General features: G+C 35.2%; 1 protein-coding gene, 1 non-coding gene and 1 pseudogene across 3 annotated transcripts; 2 read left to right on the top strand and 1 right to left on the bottom strand.

The window, feature by feature from the left end:
• Positions 1-252: 252 nt before the first annotated feature.
• Positions 253-3,185, top strand: LOC132176110 (GDSL esterase/lipase At5g55050-like; annotated as a pseudogene). The gene is made up of 5 exons (XR_015911760.1): positions 253-490; positions 673-812; positions 1,377-1,610; positions 2,301-2,550; positions 2,839-3,185. The product of XR_015911760.1 is annotated as a GDSL esterase/lipase At5g55050-like (transcript).
• A 1,349-nt stretch (positions 3,186-4,534) lies between these two features.
• Positions 4,535-6,591, top strand: LOC132174561 (GDSL esterase/lipase At5g55050-like). Its single transcript, XM_088514908.1, has 5 exons — positions 4,535-4,781; positions 4,936-5,065; positions 5,418-5,658; positions 5,852-6,101; positions 6,210-6,591. Exons 1-5 carry the CDS (start codon positions 4,535-4,537, stop codon positions 6,428-6,430), a joined length of 1,089 nt encoding a protein of 362 aa, XP_088371034.1. The 3' UTR covers positions 6,431-6,591.
• TRNAF-GAA (transfer RNA phenylalanine (anticodon GAA)) lies at positions 5,310-5,382 on the bottom strand. The gene has a single exon. It is a non-coding gene; the product is annotated as a tRNA-Phe (tRNA).
• Positions 6,592-11,162: the final 4,571 nt, after the last annotated feature.

The raw sequence follows: 11,162 nt of genomic DNA, 5'->3' as shown, positions 1-11,162 counted from the left end.
TTACATTTAAAGGTGTTAGACGGTATACATAATATCACATTATTTAAAATTTTAAATTACAGTGAAAACAAATTCTTTTATTAAATCTTTCCGTTTCCCTTGAAATCGAGAGATAAAATGTTTACGGACATAAATGTACACGCATCAACTTATCCCCTCTATAAAATCCAAACACCCAATCCCTGTACTGCGCCCACAGCGTATCATATACCAGTTTGACAGAGAGAGACAGAGAGAAGATTGCTTGGCGCGATGGCATACAATAATGTTTTCCTAGCAGTGAGTTTCCTCTTTATTTGCTTCAATTTGTCGGCGGCTCAAATGGTTCCGGCCATGTTCGTATTCGGAGACTCCATAGTAGATGTGGGCAACAACAATTACCTACAGCTCTCCTTCGCCAAGGCAAATCTCCCTCACTATGGCATCGACTTTCCGACCAAAAAACCCACCGGAAGGTTTACCAACGGCATGAATCCTGCAGATTTTCTTGGTGAGTTAATGAAATTATTCCTTTTTTTTCTTCTTCTTCGTTTTTTAAGGGGATAAACGACTCATAAACTCTGTTTATTAAATATCATGCACGCACTGTACGTTCATGTGTTGGTTGATGGGTTACAATGATTTAATCTTTCGATCGTTTTCTCAATGTGAAATGAATGGAGCATGGCGCAGCTGAGAAAGTGGGCTTGCCAACTTCACCGCCATATTTCTCTCTGCTGAGCGATTCCGACAATAATAACGTGTCGTTCCTAACCTGAGTTAGCTTCGCCTCCGGCGGTGCTAGAATATTGGATGACACTGACCCATTTGTTGTAAGTGAAGGAAAAACTTTCACTATCATTTTTCTTTGATTTTCTTCAGTTTCTTTGCACCTTTTTTTCATCTTCTTACCTTCTCTCATTTCTTAAACCCATTTTTATTGGTTTATATCTGGGAACCGATTAACTTAAAAATTTGATACGAATCTAATACGAAATTAATGGTGCCGGACTCGTTTTAGAACAGTTTAAGGTTCGTCTCGATATAATCAGAATTAGGCATGCGACATTTAAAACTTTGAATTTTTAACACAAACCATTAACCCAGTACAAAATTAAATAAGTCAAATTAAAATTTTATATATATATATATATATATATATATATATATATATCATTTTCTTGTACAACAATAAGAACCTTTGTAAGCTATAAGCTACTACACCCATGATTCTCTCATTTCTGGGTTATTAACTCAATTGGGCCTGTAGAATGTGGCCCTTCTATTCCCCAAGCTAGAAACTAACGTAGCCCATATTAAGGCTCAATGGGCCACTGAACTATTGGAAAGCAAAATGATTTATAAATTGTTTTTTTTTTCTTGATTAATTTGAACAGTTCCAGTCAATACATTTGACACAACAAGTGGACTACTTCTCGAGAGTGCATGAAGAGCTGCAGCAACAGGTGGGATCCTCTGGTGCCGGGAAGCTTCTGTCCAAATCAATCTTCGCAATTGTGATTGGAGGCAACGACATCCTGGCCTACTCCAGGTCCTCTGATCTCCGCAACAAGACTACCCCGCAGCAGTATGTGGCCTCCATGGTTCTCACACTGAAAGCAAAATTAAAGGTAACATAGCATTTGCTTCCTATAAGTGGAGTCAGTATTCGAAGGCCACTTTCAATATTTCTTAGCACAAAACATTATTCGATCATGATAGTAATGATCAGAGTAGAGGGGCTGATTCCTGAAATTTATTGCCCAATTTTCAGGGAATTTCTTGCCCGAATTTAGACAAAAAATTCAGGAGATATATATCAATCCGAACAGAGGTCGACTCAGACCAACCATACTTTATAATTATAGTTGCTTCCTTCAACACCCTCCACCACCATGCGTGCATACCACATGCCGCTTTGGTACTGAGCATGTGTTGCATGCGCCACTGCCTCTATTGCTTCCTTTTGGTCCATACGTTAGAATGTCGACTTCCCCTCTTCTTTCACATTGGATCTCCATTAAAAAAAAAGGTTTCAAATAAATGGATAAAAGATTGCGGAAATAAACATAATTTAATTGCATATATATTATATACAATGTATTTCAAGTTCCATATAATTAGCTGCTTAATTGTGATTTTCATCCAGCTAAGTCAACCTATGGTCAGGCTTAGCCCATTTTGTGAAGGAGTCAAAAGACAGACTCCAATACAGTTCATTGATTGAATAAGTAAGCTGAATCAAATTCTTGTAATTGCTATATATATTATAATTTCAATTGACATCTTCGCTAATTATTTCTTTATTAAAATTCTTGCAGTATTTATACAATCTTGGTGCACGCAAATTTGTTATTGTTGGGATAGGGGCACTGGGATGCTGCCCCTCAAGAAGGAGTAACACCAAAAATGAAGAATGCAATGAAGAAATAAATTACTGGTGTGTTAAGTCCAATGAAGGCTTTGTATCAATGTTGCAGGAATTGAAGTCAGATCTCCGAGATATATACTACTCCTACTTTGATACTTATACAGTGTTGCTCAATGTCATCCAGAAACCGGCTGATTATGGTATGATTAAATTCATCATTTTTTATCGGTTTAAAATATTGTTGGGATAACCGTTGATTTAATATGATATTTATAGGGGTGACACTTCTACTTAGCCCTACTTGATGGGCAGTGGGTCCGTGACAGTATCATGAGTTGGAATCCGAATTCTATGATTTATCCCTATTGTAGTTAAATATTCTAGGCCTATGTTGTCTATAATTTACCTTGGTTTTTCTAACTTGAGTTTGTTTTCTTTTTTGATTAAAAAAGAGCAGTGATTAAAGGCCTTTCCATGTTTGATTGCAGGATTTGTAGAGGTTAAAGCTGCATGTTGTGGGCTTGGGACTCTTAATTCCGACATATTTTGCCTGCCGATTGCAGCCTATTGCTCCAACAGAAGCGACTACATCTTCTTTGATCGAGTCCATCCCACAGAGGCATCTTATCGCATCTTTGCAGATCACATTTTTGATGGTCCTTTACAGTACACATTTCCGATGAATATGAGGCAGCTTGCAGCTCTTTAAGCTCGGCAATAAAATCTGAATTCTTCATATGATAGAGAATATCAATAACATGTTATCAAAACACGCACACTTCGGGATGGTGGTTGAGTTCTTTGCAACCCAGCTCCAACCCGGGGAGGTGGTTCACGGGAGACTCCCACCCTGCAGAGGTGGTTGTAGGGATGAGGAAGTCGCCCGCAACCAACCCCAGAAGGTGGAAGAGGGTGGCGGACTTCCCTACCCCCACAACCATCTACTTCCATCTTGGGAGCTGGTCTTGGGGTTGGGTAAGTGTAACGCCCCACCAAATATTAAATGCGACAATTTTCATTATTCCATGTGGCACTACTATTATTATCTTAATTAACGCAATGAAAATTGCCTTATTATCTTAGAACACCAAAGCACAAAGCAGAACATGCCTCTTACAAGTGTGTGATAGTAAGTAGAAACTTGATATTTATGGAGAAAAATGAGATACAGGAGAAAATAGAAGTAATCCTGAATAGGAAAAGAGGAAAACCTAATTGCGTCAGAGAAAAGTACGTATTCTCTAAAATGACAAAAGATAACTTAAAATGGTGATTCGAAAGGAAAAACGATAGATTTCGGGTTCAAATGACACTTATCAAGTGTAGCTTGCTAACCCGTGCCGAAAAGAGCTTTTCAGATTGGAGTCATATGCGCAATAGTGTTTCAATTAGTTGTTGAAACTGATGGAATTGAAATGTAGGAGCATAAAGACTTATAAAATGTTTGAAAACTAAAATCCCTATTCGAATGGGACACGGTGTCATGAAAATGAACGGATGAGATTAAATCTCGAATGGTTGCATTCAAATGGAAGAAAGTTATATCCGAACAGCAAAGCATTTTCAATGAATCATTTTTCAATTTTTAATATTAAAGAGTTAAATAAGATTGAGATAAAATGACATGACCCATAATTGTATTATCTCTATTGGCCTTGAGATGCGTTATTTTCCATGGGTAGAATTGTATACCACCCTCAAAAAAGAAAAAGAAAAAGAAAAAGAATTCTATGCCACCCTTTAATAAAAAGGAAAAGGTATCACTTCGATCTATTTTATTCTTGATCAGGTTGAATTATTAATGCCTCACAGTTCAATAGAGATAAGTGTTAAATGTGTGATATTTAAATTAGAGATTTCATATAAATTTTAATTTACTTTGGGATTAAATTAATATCTCAGTATGTTAAATCAAGATTTCACTTAAAATATCAATTTATTTAGTGTTTTGCTCTTCAAGAATAAGCTTGAGGTGTGACATAAAGAAAACAAGAAGGATGTCTTTTGCCTATGATGGAAATGAAAAGACATTATCAATACCTAATGTAAAGTGTATAAATCCACTAAATTCAAATTTAGAGTGATCAATATATATATATTACCAAAATACCATAAATCAAGAAAATATCCCCCCCTATATATAAATCCAATTCAAGCCTTCACTACCCCCCAACATACACTCCTATGATTGCTTACAAATTGTTCCTAGTGATTCTCTTAGTCTCCCTCTCCATCTTTGGGGTCACATTTTCAGAAGCTCAAATGGTTCCTGCAATGTATATATTTGGAGACTCCCTGGTAGATGTTGGCAACAACAATCACCTAAAGCTCTCCTTTAGCAAGGCAGATTATCATCCCTACGGCGTCGATTTTCCAAACCATATTCCGACCGGGAGGTTTAGTAACGGTAAAAATGCTGCAGATTTTCTTGGTAAGTTAATCAAAATTAATTCTCTTAATGTTCTTGTCATGCAAGCAAGCTCCTGTGAAAAAAAAAATGGAAACCTTAATTGATAGTAACTCACCTTAATTCAATCCTTATTTGTATGCTAATGGGCATTAGAATTCAATGGATTATTGGGCAGCTGAGAAAGTGGGCTTACCAACTCCACGGCCGTATCTTTCCATTGAATCCAATAAGGACAATGGCGCGTTTCTAACTGGTGTTGTTAGTTTTGCTTCGGGAGGTGCCGGAATATTTGATGGCAATGACAAACTTTATGTAAGAAAAAACTTAACTTTTGTTTTGGGTTTATATCTTTTCATTTTTTCAAAACCTTTAAGATAGCCTATTCAATTTTTTCAAAAAAAAAAAAAAAAAAAAAAATTGAAAATTGAATAATAATTCAAAGGGTTAACTATTGGGCTCTAGAGTGTAGCAATATTAGAGTAACTTGGAGGGCTTTCAAAGGCCATTAAAACGTTGAAGTAGCACAAAAAAGGAAATTTACTGAAAAAATGCGGTGAGCGTGGATCGAACACGCGACCTTCAGATCTTCAGTCTGACGCTCTCCCAACTGAGCTATCCCCGCTACTTGACCTTTCTTTTTCACTCATTTTATTTATTGTTATATTTTCAGTCGCCACCTTTGCCAAAACAAGTAGACGACTTTTCTCAAGTATGTGAAGAGCTGAAGCAACGGCCAGGATCGTCTGGTGCACAAGAGCATTTATCAAAATCTCTCTTTCCCATTGTGATCGGAAGCAATGACATCACGAACTACTTTAAATCCTCCGTTCTCCGCAAGCAGATCAGCCCACAAGACTATGTGGCTTCAATGGCTCTTAAATTAAATAAACAATTAAAGGTAATAAAATTACCTACATATAAAAAACCATACTCTCTCTCTCTCTCTCTCTCTCTCTCTCTCTATATATATATATATATATATATATATATATTAATATAGTTCAAGAATCCTTTATATATATGGACCATATATTATATTGGTTAATTATTAATTTGCTCATCCCTTTTTTCAAACAATTACTTGTTGGCAGCGTCTATACAGTAATGGTGCACGTAAATTTGTGATGGTTGGGCTGTCGGTCATCGGATGCTCCCCGACAGTAAGAAAAGACATTGAGGGAGAAGAATGCAGCACAGAAATAAACAACTGTTGTGCAAACTACAACGAAGGCCTTAAATCAATGTTGCAGAAACTGGCATCAGAACTCAAGGACATCAACTACTCCTTCTTGGATACTTACAGCATCCTTAACAACTTGATTGAGAACCCAGCTTCTCATGGTACCTGATTATATCATATATTGCTTCACAATTTCCTTAATTCTCAAATATTTGTTAATTTTTATCATCAATGCAAAAAATATATATAGAAATGTTTTTTTTTTCCAGGATTTGTGGAGGTGAGAACAGCTTGTTGCGGGCTTGGGTATCTTCACGCTCAGATGCTTTGCCTGCCACTTGAACCATATTGCCCCAGCAGAAGCGACCATGTCTTTTGGGACGGACACCATCCGACAGAAGCTTCTGCTCGCTTCATTGCAGATAGTATGTTTCATGGTTCTTCCAAGTATACATTTCCCATGAATGTGATGCGCCTAGCTGCTCTTTAAGCTTACATTCTCCGAGTGGAAGAGAAAGCCAAGCTTTTATAGGGCCTCCAAATTATAGAAAAGAGCATCAACAGATTGTGTACAACTTTCGTCCTATATGTATATCCTATGTCTTTTCTTTTCAGTGAATGTACGTATACTTTAAATTCAAGTTAAGGTATGAGTGCAAAGATGCTTTGTTTCTCATTTTCTTTCAAAAAAAAAAAAAAAAAAAAACCTCCAAACATTGGAGTTTATTATAAATCACCCCTTCTTTCTAAAGTTGAAGTTAAGTGAGGACATTTAATTTCTGTAATATGTTTGGGGTGGTGTGGCAGTTGTGCGCCTTGCAGAGGCCGGGCAGTGTTTCAGTAGAATTCCGGCGGTGGACTAATATTGATGGTCCTACGATTGTCTTGTGGTGGCCCGTGGCTTGGCCCGATAGGTGTCTGGCAGTTTGAGAGGGAAAAATTTAAGCTTAATATAGTTTACAAAATTTAAAATAGAAAACCATTTTTTGAAACTAAGGAAGTTTTTTTAGTCTAACCGAAAATATTTTCAATTGTGCCAAACACCAAAAATGTGAAAAAAAAAAAAAAAAAAAAATTATGCCAAAACAAATGGAGCCTAAATCTTATTAAAAATTCAACTTCTTTAACTCACTGTTTTATGTAAAACGATAAACCATAACTACTCATTAACATCATTTCGAGTTAATCTCATAAGAAAAACATTTTATTGTTATTTAAATTACAGTTTCTTTAGAGATTAGAATATTCAATATTGTAAGAAGAGTAGAGTAAGACCATTCATATCCCGCTAAGCAAATTTGTTATTCATTTTAGTTAATATTGTGGGAAGAATGGAGTAAGAACATTTTAAGAGCATGTTTATGATTGTGTTTGAGAAATAGAACTTTTAAGTCAAAAAATGGTTTTTTTGGCAAAAGCTTTATTTTAAAGTTTTTGTCAAAAATGTGTTTTAGCCATAAATTTTTAAGAATAAAGTCAACTTAACCCTCTCAAACTATCACCCTAATGACAATTTACCCCCTAAATTATCAATTACAACAATTTACCCCACAAACTATTAAAACAATGACAATGTACCTCCCAATGCTAGCAAAATGACAAAATTACCCCTATAAAATTTTCATTAAGACAAAAATATCCTTTAAAATTTGAAAAAAAAATAAATAAATTTTAGTATTTTTGTTTTTATTTTAGTAAGGGTAATTTTGTCATTTTTTAAAAAATTGGGTGTATATTGTCATTGCTTTGGTAATTTGGAGGGTAAATTGTCGTAATTGATAGTTTGGGGAGTACATTGTCATTGTGGTGGTAGTTTTAGTGGGTTATGTGGACTTTACTATATTTTGAAGGTTTTTAGACACTTAAAAGTACTTTTAATTTTTTTTTAAAATAAACTTTTTGATTATTAAACATACTTTTAAACCTCTCAAATGCGCACCCAATCATGTCATAAGACAAATAAATTTAACTGTTTTTACTCCTATTTTAACATCTTAGCTAAACAAAATAATGGGACGAAAATGCTCGAAAGGCTCCAAGTCCATAGTCCAAGCCTATCGGCAAAAAGTCAAAACAAACGCGTGGGCCTATTAAATATCCAGACTTGATATTAATCTTATGTATGAACTATTGGGCCTTCATATCCTGAATGAGTCCACAAAAATATCTGGGTCATCTCAATCTCATCCTACCAGTCGATCAGAGCGATTGACAAAAACAAAAAAACAAAATAAAATAAAGGGGAAAAAAAAATATCATATTTAGTCATTAAATTTTTATTTTTATTTGAATTTTAAACCCTTTTATTACTTTACTATCAAAATTAACAGTTTGTCATTTGTCATATGTATCTCATTTGACACGTCCATGTATATCTCAACACTCCAATGCAATGTCACGCCAAGTTGCCAACGGAACAAAAGTCTTTGTTACCGTGAGTTTGTTCTTTAGGTTCTCAAGTTTTGTGTTTTTCTAAGTTGTACGTGTCAAATTAATGGTTTTTTTGGTCTTTTGTTTTTTCTATAAATAACTTAACACTTGTTGACGTGGCATTGCATTCAAGCGTTTATGACGTGGCAAATGACAAACCATTAACTTTGACTGTATTCTTAAAAATGAAAACTCAATAATTAAATTCAAATCAAATGAAAATTTATGGACTAAATATGATTTTTTTTATAAAATAAAACAAAAACAAATATCTATCATATCCGCTATTAAAAATAGATTCAAGAATTAAAAATGTACCTAAAAATCACCGGCTAAAAAAATAAGTACTGTAGAAAGAAACACAACAGGTTAAAAAAGGAACACAATTGAAGCTTCTTAATTTCTGCAGCTTACAAGTACGTACCAGCACATATCACAACAGTACCATCTAGATATTTTCTTGGACTGAGATCTTCTTTGGTGTGAATTCATGGTGGTCGGCAATGAATAATAGAACCTTTTTTTTTTTTTTTTTTTTTTTTCAAGATAATTATTGAAGATTTGAAGTCTTTTGATATTGATGTGTAATATCATTGAATTTCTGAGCACAAAAAAACAGAAGATGGAAACCAGAAGATGGGCTAAAGAAACCGATTAAAGGACAAAGTGGGTGACGAAGAGTGGCGGTGCATGTCTGATAATTTTGACACGTTGGGGGCACAAGAGAAGTAGAACCACTCATTTTGGTCGTGGTTGCACCCAATCATCATTATTGGCTCCAGCCCATCAACCATCTAGCGGTACTGCACCGCGTTCCCACATGTATATGTACCATCAGCATCAGCTGCATCGATCTATTAACGTGTGAATGGGTAGCCCATAAAAACATGATGCTTAGATTGCAGGCAATGAATTGGTGATAGATTGAAAACGTCACAATTCTATCATCATATATATATTAACCTCATTTAGAGTCTCTTAGCTTTGAAATATCAAATAATTAGGTGGTGTGTTCTAAAAAACGTACTATTTTAAAAGTTTAACCGTAATTTTGAATGCCAAAATGCGATTTACTAATGCTTAACTGCAAATTCAAAACACATATTTTGAAATTATTATGTTTTTAAAATCGCAAATCTAAACAAACTCTTCAAAAAGCCGCTCTAAACGTTAAAAAGATGATGCTACTAACTCTCTTCACCAAACTGATATATAGATGTACTTTCTCCTTTGCCCAAATTATGGTTTTGCATAATTGTAGTTATGTGCAGCTAGCCTAAGCCCTAAGCCATGTTTCTAACGTTGAATCCGAGTGCCAACTGAAAGGTTATCTATATATAATATGAGAATGAGTGAGAGAGCTAGAGATGATTTTCTTAGACGTGAATCAAGACATTACCCAATGAATAGGCCGGTTGCTTTAGCAGTAGAGATTCATGAAGAAAGAATTGCTGATTATTCAACACGCCTACAAGTATTAGACTTGTGAAGTATGATTAAAAGGATAAGGTGGTGATACAGTAATTGGTTGACTAATTTATAAGATGGCCTGTACCTGAGTGGTTCTAAATGGAATATATGATATTTTATGTCACATTATGGATTCACATAATATCATGAGTTAGCCCACATCTTTTGTTTTTTTGTTTTTATGATGGGAATTCTCACCAACCCCTAAAGGCCAAACACAATCCCAATCAGTGCAAGGCGTCTTTCTACACAAATCAGTCTGATCAGATAAAACCTTAAACCTAAAGTGGATGTCACCAAATCCAAGTTCGAATTGCTCATTATCTCTTGATTGATTGATTGATATCGATCCCAAAAAATGGAGCAAATTATGTGCTTGTTTAGGCCGTGTGATCTCTCGGTATTGCTTTCTTGAGATTTCCCATTTACGAAAGAATGCCACAACTAAAACAATTAATTAATGCACATTTATTTATGGTCAACAAGGAAAAAAAAAAAAGTTCCTACAGGAAGTCAGAAATGGGTTGAGTGTGGGATGGTGCACTAACAAAAAAGCTCTGCTGACTCATCTCCAAACATGTAATATTGTAATAGCTAGCTGTCCACAGGGAATACGCACGTGAGGAATGAGGATGGGAAACTCCCACTCAAATTTCATGAAATCCCTTGCGCTAATTTCGTCCAATTTGAGCCGGTGTTCCAATTAAGTAGGTAAGCCCTACACCTAAGCTTCCTGGACAGATTTTTTTTTTTTTTTTTTTTAATCTTGGTTGGAGAAACTTTCTTCAATCCAGTCTATAAAAATGACATGTATCATTTAAACATGTGAGATGTACATATTTTTTTTATAATAAGAACAAAGTTGAAATAAATAATATTAGAAAAAAATTCATGTGCATCTCACATGTTATTAAAAAAAAATACATGTCATTTTTAAAAACTGGATTGAAGGAACTAAGCTTCCCCACGAGCACACGATCACTTGTAATTGTCTAGTAAAATATAAAAATGAGATGTGAATTGAATATATAGCATTGTTAACTAATGAAGCTTGTCCCCTTCTGTTTTATTACATAATGAAAAACTTTATGCTAACTTAATTGTATAATGGGACAGATGATGACTCATGAGGCGCATAATCGGTTGAAACGAACCATAAAAAACCAACGAACCAAAATGAGAGATGCTTTTCAGTGGATGGCTCAGATAATGTCCAAGTGGAGTAATCTTTGACCGACAAGAGATGGATGTGAGGTTTGCGTCCGGGGACGGGAAGTCCCATGCATGGGGCCATCGGCGAAGTGGAATGGGGGGTACGGTTG

This window comes from Corylus avellana, chromosome 3 (genome assembly GCF_965113065.1).
Source record: "Corylus avellana chromosome 3, dhCorAvel1.hap1.2, whole genome shotgun sequence".
Classification (NCBI taxonomy): Eukaryota; Viridiplantae; Streptophyta; class Magnoliopsida; order Fagales; family Betulaceae; genus Corylus; species Corylus avellana.
The sequence above is the reverse complement of the archived record's forward strand: the minus strand, read 5'-3'. Positions and strand labels throughout refer to the sequence as shown.

Bases quoted from the DNA above. Each gene is read 5' to 3' on its own strand.
- LOC132174561 (XM_088514908.1), top strand. From the start codon at position 4,535: ATGATTGCTTACAAATTGTTCCTAGTGATTCTCTTAGTCTCCCTCTCC. The intron at 4,782-4,935 runs GTAAGTTAATCA...ATTATTGGGCAG, and splicing joins AAATGCTGCAGATTTTCTTG to CTGAGAAAGTGGGCTTACCA. The intron at 5,066-5,417 runs ACTTTATGTAAG...ATTTTATTTATT, and splicing joins ATATTTGATGGCAATGACAA to GTTATATTTTCAGTCGCCAC.